Genomic DNA, 26,192 nt, shown 5'->3' on the forward strand with positions numbered 1-26,192 from the left:
CCTCAGCCTCCCAAAGTGTTGGGATTACAGCATGAGCCACCGCACCTGGCCAACAAAATAATATATTAACATGGCCATCCACATAACTTAAAAAAAGCATGCATAAAAACAATGATACATACATTTTTCAGGAACAAAAACAAAAAGATAAACCATTAACATAATTGCTTATGGGGTGGTGGTGGAGAATGGAAGGGACTGTTGGAATAATTAAATGAACCTTAGAATAGGCCAAGGTTGATGTGCCAGGAACAGAAGAGTAAGATGGCCTCCATGGTCTGTACCTGAGGCTCTCTAACACATTTATTGAAAGAAAGGAAAAACATTTATTGAAAGAAAGCCATACCACGGGAAAGAAAGTAGTATGGCTCAAACGTATAATGAAACATCATGCAGTCATTATATATATTGCAGAAGTTTGCTTATAAACATTGAAATATATTTGTTTTAATATTCAAGTGAAACTGGCCCAAGAGTTTCATAGACAGCTGCTTTTGGATAAACATAGATATGTACCCTTCTGCTGTTAAAGCTTGAAACTTCTGTTTTATCTGAGTTCCTTTCTCAGGAAATGACCTTCAGGACTCTCACAAAAAGTATCGAAGAACTGAAACCAGATTGCCACACCAGATGCTGCACTCCTCATTCACTATGACTGCTTCCTTGCCCCTCCCAAGTTCCTGTTTTCTTACACACTGTTACATTTTTTTTTGCGTGCTATATAAACCATTGGTTTTAGTTGGTCAGGGAGATGGATTTGAGACTGAGCTTTCCTCTCCTCTGCTGCATCACCCAATTAATGGCTTCTTCCTTGGTGATACCTGTCATCTCAGTGGTTGGCTTTTTGTGCAGTGAGCAGCAGGACCTAGACCAAATCCCTGGTGTTTTGGTGACACAAGTGGAAGAGTAGAAGAGTGGGCTAAAGAGCATGCCCACTGTTATTTCATTATTCAGCAAAACAAAAAAATACCTATAAGTTAAAGAAACAGAGTGACTGGTAGGATTTCAGGGATTCAAATGCTTTCTTCTCATTTATATTTCCAACATGCCTTCAATGACCAGGTCTGGGCAATAAGGAGAAAAAGGAATTATTTTTTTAAGGAAGACTTTTGCTTTTAAAAAGATAAAAAACAAAGAGATCATCCATCGGTTGTGAGAATGTACAGGTACTGAAAAGGAGGCAATGTTTTTCTAAGCCTTTGTGTTTTCAAATGCAAATGGTAAAGCTGAAGCTTTGTGTGTTGCTCTTACCTCTTTCTGAGGGAACAGAGGGAGCCATAGCTGTTCTAAGGATCCCCATTTGAATGGGGCAGTAGGACATGCATTACAGGGAATGTCCACAGAACTGCCTCCAGCCCCAACAGAAGTAGATATGTCTCCAACTCGGGAAAATTATTTCAGTACAGCATTGCTTAACACAGCATACATATTCCAAAGATTCAGAACTTTTAGGCAAATGAGTTTTATTTAGACAGGTTAAGGCTGGAGGATATGGTGATGCCAGCCTGACATATGCAGACTTTGTAGCTGCAACATACTTGCTGCAGGCCTTGCAAACAACTTTTCATTCTTCCTTTCCCAGATGCTGACAGCCATCTCCTGGCAGTGCTTAATGAAATGGCAGATGACTATTCGTTAGAGGCTTTCAGCTTTACAAGAGCAATAGACATTTCATCAAGCTGTGTGGGGTGATAACTTGTAACCATATGCAACAGATCTTTTTCCCACGTCTGGACATACTAAACTGGCATTTCACAGAGTGTACAGAGAACTTCAGTCTTGGGACCCATCCCCCTTTTCAAATGCTTGCCTGCATACAAGTATTGGAATTGACAGCCCCACCATCAGCCAGTGATATTGTAAGAGATAGTGATCTTGTCTTTTGAAATGCTGGGTCTCAGAAATCAGTGAGATGTTGCTGAGTGTTTTCCTATAAGGAATAGCACTAATGACTTCAGTTCAGGGTCTGAGGTGTCTCAACTGCCAGATAACTTGAACATGGGTCAGGGGGATTGGCTTTCAGCATCACGAAATGTAATCAAACCAAGGTTGGCAAAGCCTTGGTCATTTCCAAATTTTCTAGATATATGAGACATATAGGGGGTAGAGAAAGAAAGGAATAACACAAAATGATTGCTTTGAGGAATAAAAGCATCCTGGTAGGAGGGAAATGAAATTTAGAGAACTGCCCTACCATAGATTTTCTTAATGCCTGGCCTAGAATGAAGGAAGCAAATTTCTGTAGTTATTATAGCTACACTTTTTCATGTTACATTTGCGTTGTGAACCGAAAATGCTAGATGAGAAATTGTCTGATTAATTAGAACTGATAAAGAAGCCCTATTACAGAGAACTATTAGCTTCCTTCACTTACCGTTTCCCACCAATCATCAAATTCATAATTTAGCACCATATGATTTTTCTACATGCAAAGAGGAAATAAGATAGCTTAGATTATTCATAGAGGGGCCTGAACCTGAATTCAGTTACATGGCACCTGGTAATACTTAGAAAGGTTAAGAGCTTCGGAACCAGAAAAATTCAGATTCTAATCCAAGCTCTCTTTCCAGGGTGTATGTTAAGCAAACGGCGTATCCTGGCTGGGCCTGATTTCTCATCTATAAAACGGGAATGGCACCACCGGGTTTGAGAATTGTGTTGATGTTTAAGTTGGAGGGCAGATGAAAAGCATCTTGCTCAGTACTAAGCATATATATGTGTGTGTGTATACACACATGCTTAGTACTGAGTATGTATATATGTATACACACACACATACACACAGTAGGTGGACAATAAATTTAGGTTGCTGCCTTCCTGATGGTTTCAATGGTTTCTGAGTTTTCTATGCCCAAAGGCTTAAAAACCACTAATAATCATCATAGTAGACTTTAGCTGGAGACAAATTTGAGCACAGATGGTAAATATACTCTTATATTACTATTTCCCATGCCTCCCTGAGAAGAATCACCTACCCCTCATGTCCACTGATTATAAACCCAGTTTCTCACGCCTTGCCCTAGAGATTTTTGAGTGAGTGGATCAGCGATGAGGTCTAGAAACTTGTATTTTTAACAAATATTCCAAGTAATTCTCATCTTCTAGGAAGTTTGGGGAGTAGTGATAACAATGCTTCTCAAATTTTGAAGGGCAAGCAAATTACTTGGCTATCATGGAAATGCAGAAAATCAGCAGGTCCAGGGGTGGGGAAGGCCAGGGGGTCAGGGGACTGAGATTCTGCATTCGTAACACACTCCCACATCACACCGATGTTCCACTTTGAGTGGAAAGGGTCCTTAGGGCTCAACTGGAACGGCAGTTATATGGGAAATGTCTTTAAGCTCTGATCATGATGATTTCATGTTGTGGTAGAATGAGTCAAGTGTCATCATCTAACTGGGAAATTTGTTTTTGCTTTTCAACCTGGAATGCACATTAGAACCACCTGTGGAAGTTATTTTATTATTTTTTAATTACAGATGCCTAGGCCCAGTCTTCAGAGATTCTAACTCCCTGGCGTAGCCAGGCAGGGCATTCATGTGGTCAACAGGCAGGCAGCATCTGAGTCATTTGAGAAGAGCTTGTTAGAATTTTCTACCCTTCCATGGGCCTTCTGAGGCGGAATTCGCAAGATCCCCACATGAATCACGTGCATGTTAGAGCTGAGATGTGCTACCTCACCTGAAGTCTTCAAGCCAGCCCCTTTTCCTCTTGTAAATGCTTGGCAGTTCAGTGCTCAACAACCAAGGGAAGCTGCCATTGCCCCCTGTGGGAGGGTTGGTACGATTTTTAGAAGTGATTTCTCCTTAATTCCTATCTCTAGTTCATGAATTATCTGGTCCTCTTCATAGTCTTGCCCCATGTCCCCACATCATGCCTCCTCCAAAAGGGAGAACTTGTAATTTTTGTAGGCTGCATCACATTCTGCTTGCATTGTTATAAAGAAGGAAAAATAATGCCTTGAAGAGCTGGGCACCCCTGTAGTCCCAGGTACTTGAGAGGCTGAGCGGGGAGGATCCCTTGAGCCCAGGGGTTTGAGGCCAGCATGAGCAACCAATGTCTCTTCAAAAAAAAAAAAAAAAAAATGCCTTGGGCTTAAAAGAGGTAGCCCTCAGTTTATTAGGGAAATATTATACACCCAAACACATATTTAGCTACATTTCAAATTTTTAAAATCCCAAATAAGATAACACTATGTGGATGCTGAAAATACAGTACAAGAAATTGTGCCCCAGACTGGCCAGACCTACAAGAGCATGTCTAATTGTTTGCCCTTTAATGACCCTCATTAGTTTTACCTGGTCTAGCTCAAGGTAAATACCTTTAAAATTTCATTCTCTTGCTTTTCATTTAGTTTATGTATTCGCTCTAACCTGGTTGCTCATTTAACAGCTCTTGCTATGGCCATTATTGGCTCTGTGATGTGTGTACTTAATATCCTTTGTGGGTTTTTTCTTTTATGATGAAGAGTGACTTTTCTGCATAGCATGATACACAGTCCCATTAAAATGACCATTTCCATACTTACTTTTAAAACTGTGATTCTTAGCAGAGTGGGTTCCTCTAAGCAGGGAAAACTACATCATTCAGGCAGTGAAAAACATTGTGTCATGATTCTGTCCCATTTCATCTTGCAATTTATATTGTAGTAGAAGAGTGTGTGGGAGGAGGCAGGTCTTGTCTAATGGTAGAGGTTAAATGTATGGGCTGTCTAGTCAGATTGCTTGAGTTCAAGCCTCAGTCCTGCCAATCATGAGGGTTAGTCACTTAACCTCTTTCCGAGTTTTGGCTTCCTAATTTATAAAATGAAGCAATGTATAGTTCAAATGGCATGGAAATTAAATGAGAAGATGCAAATAAAGTATTTAGTGTGTTACTTGGCTCCTAGTAAATGTGCTACAAACAGTAGCGACTACTAATACTTCCTTTCCTGTTCAATTCGGTTCAGCAAATGTATTAGTCCATTCCCACACTACTATAAGGAACTGCTCAAGACTGGGTAATTTATAAAGGAGAGAGGTTTAATTGACTCATAGTTCAGCATGGCTGGGGAGGCCTCAGGAAACTGACAATCATGGTGGAAGGCAAAGGGGAAGCAAGCACCTTCTTCAGACGGCGGCAGGAAGGAGAAGTGCTGAGCGAAGGGTGGGGAAGAGCCCCTTATAAAACCATCAGTTCTCATGAGAACTTACTATCATGAGAACAGCATGAGGGAAACCACCCCCATGATTCAGTTACTCTACCTCGTCTCTCCCTTGACACGTGGGAATTATGGGGCTTACAATTCAAGATGAAATATGGGCGGAGACACAAAGCCTAACCATATCAGCAAATATTTATTGATGTCTCCTATGTGCTTTGTCCTAGAAGTAAAAAACAAGACAACCAGGGAGCTTGAAGTCTAGCAAAGAAGATACACGTGTAGAAAGATAACTCCAAAATAATGCAGTGAGTGCCATGAGGCAGATACACAGTGAAGCAAAGAGGGTCCACAGGTCAGTCCAGGCCTTTCCAAAAGGCTTCCTCCAGATGTCTGAGTCCAGCACACATGCTAAGCTGGAGTCCTCTAGAGTAAGGATACACTTAAGGAACTGGCCTTTACCCAAAGAATATGGGTGCTATTTAAAAGTTTAAAGCAGGATAGTAACATGGTGTGCTTACACTTGAGCAACATCACTCTAGGGACATGGTAAAGAACAGACTAGAAGGGGTAAGAGCGAAGGCAAGAAAACCAGTTAGGAGGCTGTTGAGGTCATCTGGAGAGAGACTATGATAGAGACCAAACTAAGGCTGCCAGTAGCACAATAGAGATGGGACATGGATTGCAAGGAAGAGTATATTGTGAAATCAGTGAAACATTTTTTTTTTTTTTTAGATGTAAGGAAAGAAAAAAGAGTTTAGGTAGAAATCTAGGATCTGACTTGGAGAAAAGATGGGGAATACAGTGAGCTTTGAGAGAAGGGGCACAGAATAAGCACATTTTTGGACATTTTGAGTGTGAGGTGCCTGAGCCAAGGTGAAATGCTCAGAGACCAAGGATGAACCCAGGGAACACCAGTATTTAAAGGGACAAGAGGACAAGGAAGAAATTATGTAAAGAGAGAAAAAGAACAGGTTGAAGACAACTAGGAGAGAGGGCTGTCAGGGACAGACCAGTTCTCAAGATGGTCTACTGAAGTGATGTCTTGACAAGAGGGCTTTAGAGTCAGCTGTCACTGGTGACCTCTGCCACAGCAATGTTGATAGCATGGGGGACAGAGCCAGGTTTAAAAGGGGTAAAGACCCAAAAATACTAAGTGCAGACTCCTCTTATAGAACGTTACCTGAGAAGGGACAGAGGGAAAAGGCCAGGCAAAGAAAGGGGTTTTCTGAGAGGAAAGAGACAGGTGGGGAGGAAAACGAGAAAGCTGAGGCAGAGTATGGTAATAGATGGAGCAAGTTCATGAGAGAATGAGAGGAGGTGGTGGTGGTGTCACAGAGAAGGGAGAATTAAGACCCTCTGAGTGTGGGAAGATGGCGAGTGTGGGTGTAGAAGTTGGTAAGTTCTGCAGGAAAGGAAGAAGATTGGTAGAAAAAAATAGGAAGAAGTTAAAGGAGGACTTAATCTTTTTTTTTTTTTTTTTTAAGAGACAGGGTCTCGCTCTGTTGCCCAGGCTGGAGTGCAATGGCACAATTACAGCTTGTTCATTGCAACCTTGAACTTCTGGGTTCAAGTAATCCTCCTACATCAGCATCCTGAGTAGCTGGGACAATAGGCGCATACCACCACACCCAGCTAATTTTTCAAGTTTTTGTAGAGATAGGGTCTATGTCGCCCAAGTTGGTCTCCAGCTCCTCAGCTGAAGCCATCTTTCTGCCTTAAGACTCCCAAGTAGCTAGGACTACAGGTGAGCATAATGTTCTTCAACATTATGCCCAGTTAAAGGACTTAATGTTGAAGAATATTTGTGTACATTTAAAAAAAAAAGGCGGCAAACTGTTCCACTCAGCAAAAAGTAATCTGCAAAAGCCCATCCTTTCCATAATACCAGAGTAATAATCAGTAATATTTTTTGGAGGTGGAATGTATATATTAGAAAAAAACTTACAAGTCATTATCTTTCATGCTAAATTTTTATTTCAATGTTATGCAACTGCATAAGTATAAATACTTTGTTCAATATACAACAATTATGACATCCATAAGGAATTTCTTAGAGAAAATAAGACTGCAAACACTTTATTGCACAGATCCTAACAAACTTTTAAGCTGGTAAATCTACAGCTGGGAGTACTACCAAGGAGCACATCCTACAATCATACAGAGACCGACCAAATAGAACACAATGAGGAGAATTTCTACCAGCTGATTGGAGAGGTTTACAACAACAAACATGTAATACATGAATGCAACCTTAAGTACTCTTTACTCATTCATAATGAAAAACGTATTTGGCAAAATGATGATACGCTATACAAAATATACATAAAAATATCATTTGTAAACAAATAGCTAGTTGTGCTTTAAAGGAAATTGAACAGTTAAAAAGCAAAGGCTTGTAAACCATGAACTATCTCCCCGATAGACCTGTCCCGATGGCTGAGTGTAGGATTGGGTTATGACAATTGCCAAACACAGATACGTATTATAAACGTTGAGACCAGTTTTGAAATTCATTTAAACTCTTTTAAAGTATATATATGTATTTTTTATAGCTTCACCATGTAGTGATGGGGAATGGCTAAAACCATATGGAAAAAAAAATTAGGGGCAAGGAGGAGGCTTTTTTCTTTTGTTGTTTGTTTTTTTCCTTTTTCCCAATGCCAATTCATTTTACAATGAAGGACAACTGAGCAGTTGGTTAAGTTATGCCTTTGTTTTCAGAGTGGAGTTTACAGCCTCACTAGAAGATTTACAATCCATAGGGCCGTAAGATGATGCTGTGCTTAGATGAACAATTTTATAGTCTGAAGATACTAAGACATCCCCAAGAGAGTTTGGGTGGTAGATTAATTATTTATTGGTAATTTTTTTCTCTTGCAAAACCAAACAAAAAATTCTGCTATGGTTCCCAAGCATCTTATAAATACTTATCTGTATTTTCTCTTAGTGCCTTAGTACTTATATCAGCAAGTGCCATCTTACAATACAAAACAAGCCACCAAAGAAACTGCAACAACAAAAACAAAAACAAAAATCAAAAACCTTCAGCACTAAAATGATTTGACAAATTCTACGTATTCCACGGTATACAAAATTTAAATAAGGCTTAGCAAAAGTAAAAAGGATGGTCACATTCAAGCACCAAATAGCTCCAGCCAGTCTCTTTGTTACAAAAATGCTGCTCTGTATTAAGACAGTATTTTTTGCATACAAATAAAGAGATCAGGTTATGAAATGTATGGAGCTACTAGATGCATCAGAAATGAATGTGAAACCCAGGAACTTGCTAAAAACAGCAAGCTTCATCTACAACGTAAGGCCCCAGCTATGTATTAAAATGTATCTGATGTCCTGATTATTCCTTAATCGATATGCTACGATGCCAAAATCTACCCCCAGTTCTTTTCCTCAAAAAAGCAAATTTAAAACCTCTTCCAATGCCTGATGCTTATTACTCGACTTAAGTACTAGAAGATTTGGGTGCAGCCAGTAATATTCCTTTTTATTCAAGAGCAGGGCTGGTGCAGGACTACTACTAAATGTGTGCTTCTTGGACTAGTCACTCACAGCATAAAGGCCTAAGTTTAAGAGTTTGAAAAGAAGGAAAAGAAAGCAAATAGAAAGAAAGTTGATGTGTGTTTATAGTCCCCGCTCTACCTCAGGTGAAGGCCAGACATCCACATCCACAGACAGGCACGACTGGCCTTTTAGACAGTTGGACCAGGGATCCAGTGTCCATTGGGATGGCCATGTAATGAAAATGGCTAGCTCCACTTGTCCTGGCCATTCCTAATGGAGGAGGATTCCAAATGCAGTACTTAGAGTAGTTCTTGCTTTAGATCTGGAAATATAGGTAGCCAGACACAGTACTTATCAGAAACTCTGGTTAAAATACACATAAAAACTCACAATCTACTGTGTTTAGGGCTTTCTTCCATCTTTACTTAGAATGTTTTAGCTTATAAAAATGGAACCTTGAAATAGTCTCTTAAACCACAGACCAAAACATGTAGGTGGATGTGTATATACACGAATATGGGTGTATCTCTGGTCACACACACCCAGTTTTGACCACTTTGCTTCATTACTACATTATGATAAATGGTAAATCAAAAATCTTATTTAAAAAAAGCTGTAGTAAACGACGCAATCAGCAGCCAGGTATAGACTCTACATCCCAAACCAAACACGGTGTATGTATTTACAGAGAAAATCTTTTTCCTCAACAACCCTCAACTGTAAAGGTAATTTTTTTGTTGTTGTTGCTTTTGTACAAACACTATCTGGTAACAGTTTTACCGGTTACAACTGGGAAGGCATCTGGAAGAAGGTCCTCTCTTTGTCTTTCTCTCTCCCCTTTCTCAATGAGGCTCCGAGCTCTGCCTGGCGGACATTCCCACACAGTGCTGGTTTTGAAAGGTAGTCAAGACAGTCGCCCGTTCAGGACGGGTCTCCACAGTCCTGCCCCGGGGCCTGCCCCGTTACAAGGCCTTTTTGTGAGGGCTGCTACGCAAACTCTCTTTCCCCCGCCTCTGCCGTACCACGAAGTCCTTCTCATTAGAAAGGGAGATGGGGCGGTCAGTGTTTGGGGCTGGGGATGGCTTGGTCACGTCTCTGCCCACGTTCTGTTTCCTAGTTGGGGGAGGCTGGGCTGGGGCAGGGTCCTTCCCTTTGGTTTCCCCTACGGTGGCAGTCACCGAGAGCGCCCTGTCCCGGTGGCTGGCTCCGCCCACGGTGTTTGGGTCGGGGTGGTGTGACTCCAGAGCCAGGGTGGAGACCCGGAAGGAGGGCAGGGAGTCACTCTTTGTCATGTGGGTTCGGCCCTCCCCCGCAGGCTGAGCCTTCCTATGGTCCCTGTTGCTGGGGGCTGGAGGCTCCAGCGCGCCCCCGGCAGCCTTGGCAGAAGAGGTGTCGCTGCTGGCTGTAGAGGCCTCTCTAACTCCGGTCCTGGTTTCAGGGAAGCTGGAGGAGCAGCTCAGAGACTTTTCAGGGAGGGCCGTGGATCGGAAAGAACTCTGCCCGGTGGCTGAGGGGGAGCGTTTCATGCCGCTGGGCTTGTCTGCCTCCGTCGGTGGCTTCTGGGGACCGGACCCTTTCCCTCTGGCCTCAGGGAAGCCCTTCCCCACCGCCGCGGCTGGCCGCTCCGCGCCTTTCAACCGGGCCTCGCTTTGCGCAAAGGAAAGGTCGGCCTTGAGCTTGTCGCCCTCTGCGGGAGCATAAAGTGCTTCGGTGCATTTGTTCCCTTCCGCCCTTCTGTCGGTGGTGGCGGCCGGCTGACTCAGGCTTTTGTCTGTCTGTCTGTTGTCTGTCTGTTTGCTCAGGGTGGGGCAGTCTTTCACAGTGGATGGTTTGGAGTGCTTTGGAGACAGGGTTTGCTTTTCACCGACAGTGGACAGTTTCTGGTCCGCTGGCTCACTAGGCCCTGGGTGTCCCGACCTTGGCAAATGCACGGGCTTCTCCAGCACCTCGAGGGGCCGCCCACCACTGGTGGATTGTGGCTTGGTGTCTAGAGGACTCCTGTCAGTGTGCAGTGGGACAGAGGGCCCACTTTGTCCCTGGCCAATTCCATCGCTGGCTTTGTTCTGGGAGCCTGGGGTGGCAGGAAACACATCCAGCCCACTCTTACTGTGGCCCTTCCCTTCTCTGCTACCGCCGCCGAGGGACTGAGTGGCAGGCTCTTTGCCCTTTGTGGCCCCAACACTTGGCTTCTGAGAGGAGAGGGACCGGTCGGGGTGCTTAGACTTTGGAGGGCCCGGGTCAGGGCCAGGCCGGGGCTTGTGGCTGCTATTTTCACTGTGCGCAGGAACAGGCTTGGGAGGGTCCTGGGGGCTCGGGCTGGGCTCTGCAGTGCTGGGCTTGGCCCCCGGCTCTCTGCCAGAAGTGTGGCTTGGGGAACTGCAATGCTGCCTGGCAGCCGGGCTGGGCAGGTCTTTGGAGGTCAGAGGGGGCGGAGGGATACTGCTGGGATGCCTTTGTAGAGGCTGCTCCTTCCTTTCAGGTTCCTTGGCACCATCTTTCTGCAAAGATGGGAAACTGGAGAGCTTTTCACTCTTCTCACTCTCAATTCCAGGTGGCTGCAGAGACCGCCTGGCAGGAAGGGCTTCGGGCTTGGGTTCCACGCCACGCCTCACCTTGCCTAGCTCCTTCTCACAGGGAATTCCAGCTGAGTGCAGAGAGTTGTCATCTCTGGGCGGGGGCCTCGCTTCATCTGGGCCATCTTTGCGGTTCGTTTTCCCACCCGGCGCCCATGCTTTCTCCATGGCCTGGGTCTGTGTATAGAAATCTGGGTGGGTCCTGCCCAGAGAGAGGAGGTTTTTGGAGTTGTCACTGGTTTTCACAGTTTCTGAAGAGCACAGTTCCACGGAGGGCTCTCTGCGTACGTCAGTCCTCGCAGCAGAGCGCTCGCTTCTGACTGTGGAAGGGCCTCTTTCAGACGATTCCCTCAGGCCTGGCTTCTCCCTTGAGGGGGAAGCTTCAGGTGGGAGCGGGCAGCGTGGCCTGGCCAGGTCAACGCTGTGGAGGTTCTGCCCCAGGCAGGTCAGAAGCTTGGGGTCGGTCGTGTGGTCTTGGCATCTGGGGGAGCTGCTCTCTCTCTGTTGGGGATTGCTTTCCATGACTGTTGCGGGGCTCCTGGCAGTAGGATGGGGACCTTTCCTGTCCCTCTTTAACTCTGGGTCAGGCAGGGAAACTGCTGGTGAATTCTGGAGACCCCGGCTGGGGGGCAGGAACCGAGGCTCGAGCAGGTAGGATTTATTCATCTTTAAGCTGGAAGGAGAAAGCTCTCTCGCACTGGTGGTATCACTCCTTTTCCCACTGCTGTTGGGGAGAGCTGGTGGCACAGAGGGCCTCACGTCACCACTTGGGCTAGGGCTCTGTGCAGACTCCGGGGAAAGCAGTTCTGTCTTGGAGGCCTGAGGTCCGGACAGGAGAGCAATGTCCAGAGTGCCCTCAATCGGCTTCAGGCATGAGACAGACCTACCTTCCAGCTTATACTCGGAGGGGCTCTTCCTAACAGGGGACTCAGGAGCAACCAAGCCAGGCTTCTCCGTTCCACTGTCCACCCGGCCTGTTAAGGCCTTGAGGGGAACGAAAGAGACGGCACTCATCTGAGCTGCATGGGTGCTGCCAACAAAAGCTCGGCTCTCAGAAGCTGGTGGGGGCTCCTGCTGCCCACCCATGGGTCGGACGGGGTTCCCTGGCAGGCATTCGTGGGTGCTAGTTGTCATCTTGGGCTTCAGCACAGGGCAGTGGTTGTCCTCTTTGTCCTCAAGTGACATTTTCTTTCGGAGGTAATCGATGTTGGCCAGCTTGCTGTCTAACTTCTCACATCGGAGAAGCTCCTTGGCCTGGGGGGCCTTCTCCGTGCCTTCCCCCTTCCCGGAGATGCCCCTGTCGAGGGAGTGGCAAAGACCATCCTGGAGGGTGCCAGGAGCAGGGGCCCGTCTGAAGTCCCCGCCACCCTGGCCGTGCTCCACAGGCACCGGGCCATCCGAGGTCGCACCCTCGCTGGCACGCACGCTGGCCTGCTTGTGAAGAGCGTCCTTCAGCAGGCTGCCCAGCGGTGGCGCCTCCTGCATAGCCGCTTTGTTTTCAAAGAGACTTGACCTTTCCACAGCCTTCGGATAGATTTTCTTCTCTCTCTCTTCCAGCTTAAACAGAGCAAGGTTTTCCAAATCACTCCCGGGTCCATGGGATTTCTGGTGGGATTCCTGTTTCTCTGGGAAGCCATCTGGCTTCTTCACCACCACCTTGGCCTTCAGCTTGTCGCGGTCCAGGTCATCCACAGACTCCTGGCGGCCCAGCTTCCGGGAGACCGGGCGTTTCAGGCAGCCTTGCTCCACGGGCCGGGCGCGGCTCAGTGGCGGCGCGTCGCACACATTCTCATCCAGGCTCTGCAGCTGCGCCTCCCGCTGGGACTGCTCCCGCTGTACCTCCTCTTGGGTCACCTCCAGGCTATGCTTGCGGGAGCACAGGTGTTTCTTGTCACTGCCGTAAGAGGGCGACAGCTTCTCCTCGGACTGCACGCGCTTGAGCAGCGGGGACCTGGGCGGCTCCGCACTCTTGGGCCTCACGATGTGTCTGACGATGGTGGGCGGGGAGTGCATCTTGCTGGGAAAGGCTTGCGCGATCTTGGAATTGCCCAGTGAGTGTCCCAGAAGAGGGGATGGTGACCGCTGCGGGGAGGTGGGTTGCGGGGTTGGAGAGGGCGTCCGGGCCAGCGGGGACAGTGGGATGTTGCCAGCCGACTTTCGCCTTCCGGACCGGTACCGCTGCCCGCCGAGTTTGGGTGCCAGACCGTGGAGAGTGCTGGGCCGGATGTGCCCGGACCCTGCCGGAGAATTAGGGGCACTAGAACTAGGGGAGCTGCTCTGGGAGGAATTAGTACCTGTGGGTGGAAAACAGAAGGCTGTGAGCATCCATGGTCATTTTCCCCTTTTTTTCCACGGTTGTAGCCCAGACTGTATTAGGTAAGGCCAGGTAAGGTCAGCAAATTGTCTCAGCGTTTAACTAGTGGATAAACACTTTTCAGATAAACCTCTCCACACCAAGGTTTAGTCCCCAACTTCTTATTTGATTGGTCAGAATAGCCACATCTTATGACCTCTCTATAAATCTGTCTTTATAATTTATACCTTCAGCCTGCTTTCTTTCAGCTGGAACAAGCTTCATGTTTTTTGGGACCTCACATGACTTTACCTCCTCCCCTCTGCTGTTTAGACCAGGAGACTCACTCACCAGATGGGAAGTCAGGGGTGGAGCGGTAGCTTGGTGTTGGAGACCGGGGAGACAAGCTATGAGTGGGGGAACCTGGGAGGCTCTCGCCCGACGACAGGGATCTGTTCAAGCAGGAGAAACTTCGGCTGGTGTGGAGTAAAGGGGAAGGCTGCTTGGCTAGCTTTTTGAAAAGAGATCTCCTCCTAGAGCAAAAACAGGAAAAAATTGTTCAGAGTCTTCTTTCAGAACTACTCCTGCCTCCCCAAAATACCAGTGTGCTTAGTTCAATAACTCCGTGTGAGGGACAGGCATACAACAGTAGATCCTGTTAAAGAGCGGAACACCACTTCCCTATTAGAAACTTTCTTGGCATGTAAAGGAAGAGCATTTGATAGTAGACAGTGGAGGCTCTCTCAATTCCAAACACTTAAGAAGAGTTGGGAAAATAGGAAAAATATAAAATGTGTTTAAAATACATTCATTTACTTGTTAGGTTTATGAGGAGGATGTTCTTTGCTTGAAAGCTTCTGAGTACCTACCCCTAAATATGTGGACACAATTTAACTAAGAGGTAATACAAAGGAAACCTCTGGAAGCAAAACCATTGTACTGGAAATCAAATTATTTAATGGTGATAGGCTAGGCAGAGGCCAATGAAGGGCTATTTGCTGTGCTTATTCCACTGTGGGCTCTTGAATATTCCTAACAACAATGCAGGCTGTACAATGACATAGAAAACCCGAGAAAGGCGAAGCTGAAGCGTATCGTATCAGCAGGGCAGCAGACACTGTACTGCAGCAGAAGCAAATGTAGACTTGGTACTCAACGAGCACATCTTAAGGCAAAAAGCACAGCTTATGACAGCTTAGTAGGGCATCAGGCTGTGCAGAGTTCTTTTACCATATAAGCCTATATATGGTAAGATCTAACCCACTCCATGTGAGCTTAAAACAGAAAGTTTCTGGTTGCCAGCCCTTGAAACAATTTGTTCTAAATGATTTAAAGCACAGCCAAAATGTAAAGCATAATAATAAAGAGAAGAACTAGTGTGTGTGTAACTTTAATCAAAGTAGTAAGTGTATTTGGGTGAAAAAGTCAAATAGTTTTATAAATGTACAATGAAAAACAGCAACTCCTCTACTGGAGTTTTTCTCTACTCCCCAAAGAAGTCGCTTTGTATTCTTTTACCTGTTTTTTCTCTTCCATTTGTCTACATATTGCTAAATGTTTGTACACTGCTATTTTTTAGTTTTTCAGTTTTAGAAATTATCTGTTGATTTCCTACTATGAAAGATGATAATTAAGCTCTTACACAACACCCTTCTACCTTGCAACCAAATGTATTTCCCCTTTTCGACTCTTCCCAATATAGTGAAAACAAAATTTTTGGTTAGAAAATTGGCCAATATTGCATTTTATAGTATAAATATTGTTCACAGCTGGGCCATATGAAACATAATTCTGTTCCTTTCTTGTATAACATTATTGTTTCCCCCCAGAGTTAATACATGGTTTTTCGTTTTTTTTTTTTTTTTTTTTTTTTTTTTTTTGAGACGGAGTCTCGCTCTGTCACCCAGGCTGGAGTGCAGTGGCCGGATCTCAGCTCACTGCAAGCTCCGCCTCCCGGGTTCACGCCATTCTCCGGCCTCAGCCTCCCAAGTAGCTGGGACTACAGGCGCCCGCCACCTCGCCCGGCTAGTTTTTTTTGTATTTCTTAATAGAGACGGGGTTTCACCGTGTTAGCCAGGATGGTCTCGATCTCCTGACCTCGTGATCCGCCCGTCTCGGCCTCCCAAAGTGCTGGGATTACAGGCTTGAGCCACTGCGCCCGGCCAATACATGGTTTTTCATTTGCTTGTTTTTCTACATTTGTATCATCAAAAATCTTTTTAATATGATGTGACTCATCAGGTCCAATTAGGTAAAGAAGAAATGCTGTGGCATTGCAAAGGAGGCACATCCAGAGAGCTGTCTAGAAAGAAACAGCCCTGCCAGAAACACATACATCTTGCTAGTGTCTGCAAGCAGCACAAAAAGATACTGATCAGTGCTTTCCAGGCTACAGAAGTATATAAGCTAGTTCATTTTTCAGTGAGTAAAACAAAGCCCTTTTATTTCTAGGCTTATTTGGAATCTTTAAAGATATGGTTATTTTAGAATATCTGACATTTTAAAAATAGCAACTGTTTGTTTTTTGATAATGTAAAGGACATTTTAAATGTAGATTTCATGTTAAAAACTACCTGAAGATCCAGTTCCTCAATCCAACTCAACTGAAATCAAGTGAAGAGGCTTAAAAAACAGCAAAGGGCTTTTCCTGACATTCACACATGATAAAAAACAATCTGAATCCTTCTACAATGTAAATATGTAAATCCTTTTACCATGGAAATTAATGCTATTATGAATATGGACTTTAATGTATACATATATGTGAACCATAACATAAAATTTCTCACAGAAAAATAGATCTTCTTCATATGTAAGCATTTAATTAAGGGGTAACTTTTCCCCAACATAGGTATACACCAAACTTAAAAAGAATACTGATTTTACTAACCTTTCGAGACTTTCCTTCTTCTTGGATTTCTTGCTCCGCCTCACCATCCGGCTCTTATAGCTGTTTCTCCTGGCTGGTCCAGTTTTGATGGATGTGTTTTCAAATGGGGTAGTAGTGATTGACACCTTATTCCCACTCTATAGAAAAGATGAGGTGGTATTAAAGGGAAATGCTGTGATGAAGCAAGATCAGAACAGAGATGAGAGATTCGTAGACAAATACAAATAGAAAGGAGCATACATATAAAAGGCCTTCTGTTTCTATATAACCCTTCAATCAAAGAAGTCCTGTCAGAATACAAACTGGGTGGAAGGCAAAATATGAAGGTTCTTTAAGAGGGTGAGCTCTGGGGTCCACAGATCTGAGTTCAAATCCAAGCTCTGTGCCCTTAGCAGCCTGCTACCCTCCCTACACCTCAACTTCCTATACCAATTAACAATATAATCCTACCTATCTCCTGGGGCTCATTTGAGGACCACATGAGAGCAAGTCTGTAAAGCCTTTTGCACCCAGTGCAACACAAGGAAAGAACACTATAAACAAGATAACTACTTCTTCCACAAGTGTTAAGTAGTAATGTGCCCAGTGGCTGGCTGCTCTTGGTTGATTTTTCTTTTTTCTCCTTTTTGTGTTTTTCCTTTGGCCTAAAAATTGTAGAGTAACAAAACCAAATGAGACTTTTAATTTGAATTATTTTAAAAGGCTTCTTTTCTATCACCATAAAACCTGTCAGTTTGCAGAACTGAAACATTTATGCCAGCCAGTGGGAAACATCTTTTTAACCAGGTCATACAGGGTAAGGTAATTTCTGGTGAGTTTCGGTGTCCTTTCTCTCAATCCTGGGAAGAGGCTTGCTGGGCAGCCTCTAGGGCAACTGAGCACAGAGTCAGCAGTCAGGCCGAGGGGGGGCCCAGGGTAGGTGAGTAGTCCCTGGCATTAATTACCCTTCTTGAATTTCATAATAACCAGGGGGTAAACCTGTCTTTTCAAGGTCACAGATGGCCCCAATTACCACGAAAGTACAAGAGGTACAAGGAAAAGGATCTTTCTAAAGGCCCATGCATGGAAGATACCTAGAGCTCAGTTCAACGTGGTACCAAGTGAAGGGGAGTTAGGGGGAGTTAGGTATGGTGGCAGCAGAGGACGGAAAAGACAGGGAATGACTGTCTTAAAGATAGCATCTACTTTCCCCCTTGATTTGGGAAGTAATCCATGCTACAGTAAGAAGACAACAGGGAAGTATAAAAAAAACATTGAGAAGCTTACCACCCAACCACTAGTCATATTTCAGTATATTTCCTGTTCGTCTTTTCTCATACATGTGTAAATAGGTACACATGTACACATGCTTTATAACTAATTTAAATCTCAGTTTATTTACAGCTTTATGTTGCTTTTTCATTGTGTATTATATAATTTGGAAAAAGTTTCCCTTTATCATTAAATAACCTTTAAAAACATGATTTTTACTGGCTGCGCAATATATCCTATCAGATGGGTGAATCAAAATTATGTAATATTTCCTTACTGCTATTGTTCTCTTTTTTGCTTGCTTGTTTTTTGAAACACAGTTTCGCTCTTGTTGCCCAGGCTGGAGTGTAATGGCACGATCTCGGCTCACTGCAACCTCTGCCTCCCAGGTTCAAGCGATTCTCCTGCCTCAGCCTCCCAGGTAGCTGGGATTACAGGCATGTGCCACCAGGCCTGGCTAATTTTGTATTTTTGGTAAAGACGGGCTTTCTCCATGTTGGTCAGGCTGGTCTCGAACTCCTGACCTCAGGCAATCTGCCTGCCTTGGCCTCCCAAAGTGCTGGGATTACAGGTGTGAGCTACCATGCCCAGCCGATGATTTCTTATGTTTAAATTCTTATACGGTTTGATGTTGTCCCTTATTTAGTTTGGTTATTTGTATTTCTTTAAGAAATGATTTATTCAGTCTTACATCCAGTTTAATATTGGAAGGTCTTAGTATTTTATTATTTGTTTTAGAGTTCTTTAATTTTTTTTAATTAAAAAAATTTTTTTGAGATGGGATCTTGCTCTGTTGCCCAGGTTGGAGTGCAGTGGTGTGATCACAGCTCACCGCAGCCTCGAACTCCTGGGCTCAAGCAATCCTCCTGCCTCACCCTCTGAGTAGCTGGGATTATAGGAGCGCACAACCACGGCTGACTTAGAATTCTGTGTATGTTTAAGATAATGTACTTTCATACTTAATGTCATATTTGCAGAAAATATTTTAGGGAAAGAGGGCTTTAACTTCAACAAGAGAAAACAGTTTATTTTGTTTTCTATTGCAAAATAATAAACATTCTTTATGCAAGCCCCAAAACATTAAAAATAAACCTTTATCTGATAGTAGAGATTGCATTTTATTTGTTCTTTAATGAGAAAAATCATTTTGTAAGTATGTAAGGTCTACTATTGAAGGTTTTTTGGAGTGGGGTCTTCTCTTCACAAATTGAGGCTATGCTGAAATTTTAGTATTTCCTATGGTGAAGGAAAGGGGCAACAAGCATGGCGAGCTCCTGTGTCACTGATGTTCCTTCAGTCTTCTTCCATATGCAGAGAGTGGACGCGCAGAACCACAATGATCGCTGGGGCTATTCTATCATGTGTGCCACTTGAGCTGGAATCCAGTTCTGCTCTTTTCTAATACAATTCAGGATTGACTTCTATATCTCTAGCCATAAGAGACTAACAATGCTACCCGGCATTTTAAAAGCATATATTTATTTTTAAACCATTTTCATATATATTCTCTAAATGTATTTTCATAAACAAGTCATAAGGTTTGTTTGTTTTACCCTCATGGCCTGGAAGAGTTTGTCATCCTTCCTTTGCAGATGAAGAAAACGGGTTCTGAGACAACGAGGCTCTTGTTTCCCAAGGTCACTGAGAGTCCAGTGGAAGACTGGCTCTCTTGCTGCTCACCCCCAATGCTCCTCCTACCAAACCCCGCTCCCTGTAGGAAGGGAATGCCCCCCAGTCCTCTCCACCTCTCCTGAGCCTGGCACAGTGCGTAGCTGGTACTTAATGAGTGGTGGTGAGGGAAACAGGCACTTGATTGACTTGTGGCATGGTCAAAGTATAAGACTGTCAAGATAAAATGAAGGAGCCATCAACATATAAAATTGTATGAGACACATATAAATCCTCAACATACTTATCATCAGAAAATAGTGAAGACCAGGGCTTGCTAAATGACAGCACATCACTAGACTCAGTACAAATGCTCCTACCATTATAAAGACCAAGCCCGGTTCTGTTTCTTGTCTCCACACACGGCTGTTCCAGAGGAAAATTAATTTAACTTACAGGCATATGTCAAAGACAACTTCTCTAAGGGGAAATACAGACACAAAGGATGCAGAGTACAATAATTAGGTTGGAAGTATTAATGGTTACAAAAATGGTAAATGATTGGAAAAGTGATAGGCGAGATTTGTGAAGCCTGCCACCTGGTGGATCCAGTCAGCTACAGCGAGTGCTACCTGAACTGCTCAAGGTGGCTTACTAGGTCGCTTCACCCACAATCAACTTCTCCTGATTAATGACTGACCTCATATAGGAGAATTTCTGTAGCACTTGTTGAAAAAAATAACAAAAATGCAGCTGGCAGACTGTTGAATGTTCAATTAATTCACTTTTACTTTAAACTATTTTCATGACTGGTGCACAGTATGAAGAAAATTATTTCAAGTTGCTGGAATTGAATACAATAGCAGAAGTCAGGCTGTCCAATTTCTTCTCTCGGTCTGGCTCTAAGTTAGCTTATCAGTTTGGCCCTGGGTAACTCACCGAACGACCGCTTTTGCATTTCCTTCTCTGGAAAGTACAGATGGGGGATGGGCCCCCTGCATCCCTGCGTCCTCAACGCCTTCACTACCCAATCTTGGCCATCTTGCACACTGTATCCTCACATTAACCCAGGCTTCGGCCTGATGGTTCACTTGTATACCTCATAAATCTTGATATCTCCTGTCCTCGTGTTTACACATCTCATTATTTGGCCTAGACTATTGTGCACCCCTGACTAACTGAATCGCCACTCATCCATCAAAGCCTTGCATAGATAACCCTCAATTCTTTGACGCTATTCCTGTCCACACTGGAGAAAAGCCATCCCTCTTTTGGAACTTCTGCCATGTTTATAGTCTGTTACTTAAGTTGAACATTTTGATTTTAGCCTGGCATTGCCACTGTTGCCCCCTGTGACCATTAGACTCTAAGTTACTGGCAACTGGAGACTTCATATGTAGAGCAGTGTGCTGTGGTGGAAAGTGCAGGCTCTGGAGCTACACCGCCTGGGTGCAAATCACGTTATGCTCCTTTCCAGCAGATAAGCTTAGGCTGCTTTGTTATCTTCTGCTTTTGTTTTTTTTCATTTGTGAAATGGGAACATTTATATTTATAGCACCTGCCTCAGAGGGTAACTGTTTGGATTACATGCATTTATTCCTGTAAAACCACTGACAAGAGTGTGGCAGGCATCAAGCGCTCTTGCCCCATTAACTATCATCCTTATGTGTCTTTTTTTTTTTTTCTTGAGACGGAATCTCACTCTGTTGCCCAGGCTGGAGTGCAGTGGCGCTATCTCGGCTCGCTGCAACCTCTTCCTCCCGGGTTCAAGCAATTCTCTGTCTCACTGGGATTACAGGAGCCTACCACCATGCCCAACTAATTTTTGTATTTTTAGTAGAGACGGGGTTTCACCATCTTGGCCAGGCTGGTCTTGAACTCCTGACCTCGTGATCCACCCACCTCAGCCTCCCAAAGTGCTGGGATTACAGGCATGAGCCACTGTGCCCAGCTCTTACGTGTCATTTTTGTGTGGCCCTTGTGGTATTTTGCACAAGGCTCTGTGCATATGAGGGGCTTGACAGATATGGGTGGATGGTAATCAAGCTATTTGATGGCCCCCATTTTAGTACACAGAAGCTCCCCAGTGCCCATGGAAAGGAAATTTCTGAAGTAGAGGCTGGTAAAGTTTTACGGCTTCTCCTATGCATTGGGGATTTAAACTAATGCTATACTTAAAAAGCAGCTTGGTTGAGAAGAAAGTTTCTTGGATCACAGAAGTTAAGCCTGGCTAATTGGAACAGGTAATAGGACTGGGCCAAGTATCATCTCCATCTGTAACACTAGTGGGTGAAGAATGACCTCGGTCTACTTGTAAAGTTGTTTTTAGAAAGACTGATGCTGTCTACAAGCTTTCCTCATGGCAGGAAAGCTTTGAGGTGAAGCTGAAGGAGGACACTGTCAGGGATTCACATAGCCAGTGGGGAGCTGAACTGGATAACCATGACATTTTATAATTCCATGGATCGAGGATGCTGAGTGATTTTAGACAAGTTTGTCTATGCATGGAAGATAGTGCTCCCATAGCAGGTTCACTCTGAAGTTGTGAAGGTAAACAAGACCAAATGTGATTCTATGAAACATGGAAAATGCTTACTATATTCATAATCCAAAAGACAAACACTGTACAGGTAGTCATGCAGTTCTAAACATACACCTACAGCCCTCTGTCAGGACTTCTCCCCCTTTCTCTAAGAGTGCCATGACATTCCGTAAAGTCCTCTGCAAGTATAAAACACTGTGTAAACAGCATTTGAGAGTACCATAATACAGCCAACTTCCCTGCTGTTAAACCAATGATGGCACACAGGAGCCCAGCACTGACACTAGTCACTTAATACTCTGATTTCAAGAGTCACTGGTTAAATTTGGAAGGAAGCAGCATGATTACACAGTTCACTGGGAAGATAATTAAATCCCTTGTATCCTCTTGGTTTCATGACATTGCTTACTCCTCTTGAGTGCTTCCTTTATGAACACAGGCAGGATGCTCTTTGGATTTGTGACAGAGTACACCATGGCTTCAAAGGGTGCCAATGGCTCTCCACTCCACTGTGTTTAAGCAGTTTCAGTGACACACATTGACTGCATCCAGAAATGAAGGCTTTGGGTTGTGCAAGGTGCTCCATAACCAGAAGAGGGCAAGATAATAGAAATGGGATCATCTGAGTCTGCTAAGAGACCTTGCCAGAGTCCTCTAGGGGAAATACACATTCAAATTTCATAGAAGCAGGAAGATAAGTTTTAAAATACAAAATTCTATTAAAATACTTTACAAAGTAAATCACGAAAGTGATCAATTATGTCTCAGCGAAATAAGCCAATGTATATTTCTCAATATATATATTTCAGTATATTATTTCTTATTCTGATGTTGTGAACAGACATATGATACTATCTGAAGATACGCTGTCGCAGGAGCTGTTCTGCATAAAATATAACGCTGCTATAAAGAATGTAGAAGACAAAACACATATTACTATTTGAAATCCCTTTAGCCATTTTTAAATCACTGATAAGAAGATTTGGAAAACGTGTAGTGGGATGAGTGACACTGAGTGAAGCTCCTCCACAGAACACAGACTTACTCTCTAATACAAAGGGTCAAGGCGAGCGCCTAGAAAAGTTCAGGCAGCACTTTAAAGAGTAAGCACCTTAGTCAGCCTATCTTTGCAATCCTTACGAACTGAAAACAAAGGATAAAAAAACCAAACAATTCCCTGGGTTCTTGTCCACAACAGGTGGTTCTGAACTGAAAGGGACCACCATGGACCACAGGATTCAGGATTGTGAGAGAAGCAGCTGGTGAGACTCATGAACTTTGTGTCTCATCTTGACTTCTGTCTTGAGGAGTGTATGGTCACTGCAGGTGAGTTTCACAGTCCAGGGATCTCAGTCAGCAATCCTGCTCTGCCTCCCATTTCTTGGACGCTCACTCTGAAATCATTGTTCCATCCCAGTTGGACAAAAAATATTATCAGAGACAGATGCTCATCGAAAAACCTCAGGTCTTATCCACATAGGTGCCAGAAGTGGCATTTGTTTCTAAGCAGTGGCCATATGTACCAAAAGGGTAGGCTAACTCCAGTCATCTTAAGGCTTTTGCTACCAAACTGAAGGACATGTACAGCAAAACATGAATCAGGAAATAATAAAAGTGGCCACAGGGAACTTGGCTCCTTTTATAGTAACTTTTGGACAGCAAGGAAAGGAAAACTTCATGGTTTACCTTAATTCCACAAAATTATTGAGCCCCCAGCCCCTGAGCCCAAGGTCTGAGCCCAAGACCAAAATCTCATTAATACTGTGAACTAATCAATGGCAATAATGTTCCCATCTACTACTACACACTGGACCTTTGGATATACACAATATTTACTCTTCCTGGGACCTAGGCCAGACTCTGAATTGTTGGAAGATACACTTATGTGGTCTGGGGAAAGGGCAGAGAAGAGAGGAGAAAAGTCATTTAACTGCATGTTTGAAAGATGTGCACACCCACTTCTCTACAGTGCCTTCCAAATTCCAGTTCAATGTCACTTCCCTGTGAGGCCTCTCCCCACTTATAGAATGTTCTCTCCAAAAGTATGACATTCCTCTCTCTCCTACAGCCTTAATTAAATTGTGTTTTCTTTTGTTGTTGTTGTTGTGGTTTTTGCTCACTTACATCTCCCATACTTCTCAAGGTCAGAGACCACACCTCAGTCCCCATGTAACCAATGTCTACAACAGCACCTGCTTCAGAGCAAGTGTGCTAGAAACAGTCTGAATAAACGTTATATTTAAATGATGTGCAAGTATTTATGTTTATATGTATTTATGCTTTGTCTCCCTAAATAGTCTGTAGGTTCTTTGCAGCTATGCTCACATTTCTCTGGCTCATTGCCCCTTCCAGAGTCCAAAGCACAGTGCTTAAGAAACAAGAGGTCGTCCATAAATCTGTTGATCTGTAAAATAATTCTCTAAGTAGGGACTCCATTTCTCATCATAGACTAATTAGCCTTCATTTTCTGTGAAAATTTTAACTCAAACCCATACATTCATCTTTATTTGTTTTAACCAGATCCATATTTTGAACCATAACTTTATATTCTAGAGTCAGCAAGTAGCAAATCAAATAACTAAACAGAACAGTCTGACAGGATCAGTGTGTGTCCTTTCTCTCCATTTACAGTTATGCTTCCTGTGACCTTCTTACTCCATAGGCTCTATTCAGCTTACATTTTAAATATAAATTGATCCCTATTTAAGTTAATTTGTATGGAGGGGAGGGAGGCCTAATAATTGCTAGAACCTCTTCTTTCACTACCACTTATTTTTTATAATTTATAGTACATGTGTATATATTTACAATTTTGTTTTTCAAAGGAACTCTAATTCTCAGACTAAACCTTCAGATCGAACCTCACAGTTTAATACAATTTTGTCTTCTTGTATACTAGAATGAAACCTGTTAGAAGTTCCTGAAGAAAGTCACCTTTAGGACAGGTGACTCCCAAAGAGATGTCACCGTGTAAGGTATATAAACAAAGAGAATTCTTACTACTTACAATTTAGAATGAGAAGCAAAATTAAATTACGGAATGAGTATGCAGAAATAAAGACATCATTTCATTACATAAAACCAGAGAGTTCATAATATCTTTGTCTTTAAACTTGAGATTACTGAATACTTCCTCAGTAATCAGACATGGGTGTGCCACAGGGTAATCAATCTCCTGGTACTAGCCCCTTTGGGGCTGTACCATCATGCTGTCTCATCAGCATGGCCCTGACATAAAAAAATACAATACCTTCAGTAGGAGCTCTATAACTTCTGTGTGGACGAGTCCATGCACCGGTTCTCCATTGATGTGTGTGATAAGGTCTCCAGCCTTCAGTCCTGCCTGGCACGCTGGACTTCCTTCTTCTACGTTCTAAAGTCCGAGAGGAGAGGATATTTGTAGGCAAACAAATGACAACTCTAACACCTACTGTGTCTTCTGGAAGAATAATGAGCTAATTAGCAAATGTCCTAAGCTTCTAATAGAAAATCTAACAGGTATGGTTACTATTCCTGTTCTATCGTTATTCTAAAATATGAAACTTTCTATGGTACTCAGAAATTTTCAGGTGATTCAGACTGAAAGTACCAGAGTCAAAAAGAAAAAATAAAAATGAATGACCAAAACATTTCATGTGATTTGAGAAGGTAATTTTTAAAAAGAAGGCTCGGAAAAAAAAAGAAAAAATAAAAGAAGGATGGAAATAGGATTGCCTTTGACTATGTCTACCAGCTTGGTATGTAAGAAAGAACAATCAAATACGAAAACTGGACAGAATTATGAGATACTCGTTTTTGCTAAATTCAATTCCACCGTATACATTCACGGATGGAGTTCTAAAAGGAAAATGAAACAGGTCCCAAATGCAAACTTAAAAGTAAATACATTTGCTATTTATCAGCCAACCTATCCACTCTCCAGCATGGCTGGAAATGAAAAATCCCAAGTGTGAGACATGCAGGTTTTACCCAGACGATATGGTGCACTGTATAGATGTCACTGTCTCCCACATACACCCGGATGGCTCGGATGGTAAAGCCGTAGTTCTTCCCTGAACTGTGGATCACAATCGGCTGATGTGGACTGGCAGAAGCTGCTGAGGAATCTCGGCTGGGAGAGGAATCTCGTGAAGAGGAAGGGTCCGAGGACAGGGAATGGGGAGACATTGGACTTCCCAGAGGGGAAACAGCAAACATATCTGTAACGAAGAAGCCAGTCATCAAAGCCCATGTGGCTCACACAAGCATCCATGCAGGCAACCCTCACCCCATGAGCCCTGCCAGGACTGGGGGCACAGTCACAACACAAATCCATTTGTTTCCAATAGCCAAATGAAGACAAAGTAATATAAAAATGTTTCTATCAGTAATGA

The 26,192-nt window shown here is 43.6% G+C and overlaps 1 protein-coding gene across 24 annotated transcripts in view; it reads right to left on the minus strand.

Annotated features, from left to right (window-relative positions):
• Nucleotides 1-7,094: 7,094 nt before the first annotated feature.
• The window catches only part of LOC105475214 (microtubule associated serine/threonine kinase family member 4), a 577,292-nt gene continuing 558,194 nt past the window's right edge, over nt 7,095-26,192 (minus strand). For all 24 annotated transcript variants that reach the window (XM_011730296.3, XM_011730295.2, XM_071098847.1 and 21 more), the window contains 5 exons: nt 25,789-26,018; nt 25,070-25,192; nt 16,419-16,555; nt 13,880-14,061; nt 7,095-13,529 (listed from right to left, as the gene is read on the minus strand). In XM_011730296.3, coding sequence (XP_011728598.2) covers nt 9,625-13,529; nt 13,880-14,061; nt 16,419-16,555; nt 25,070-25,192; nt 25,789-26,018 — 4,577 coding nt within the window. In that variant the 3' untranslated portion in view covers nt 7,095-9,624. The remainder of the gene's footprint in view (nt 13,530-13,879; nt 14,062-16,418; nt 16,556-25,069; nt 25,193-25,788; nt 26,019-26,192) is intronic.

This window comes from Macaca nemestrina, chromosome 6 (assembly GCF_043159975.1).
Source record: "Macaca nemestrina isolate mMacNem1 chromosome 6, mMacNem.hap1, whole genome shotgun sequence".
In the NCBI taxonomy this organism is placed as follows: Eukaryota; Metazoa; Chordata; class Mammalia; order Primates; family Cercopithecidae; genus Macaca; species Macaca nemestrina.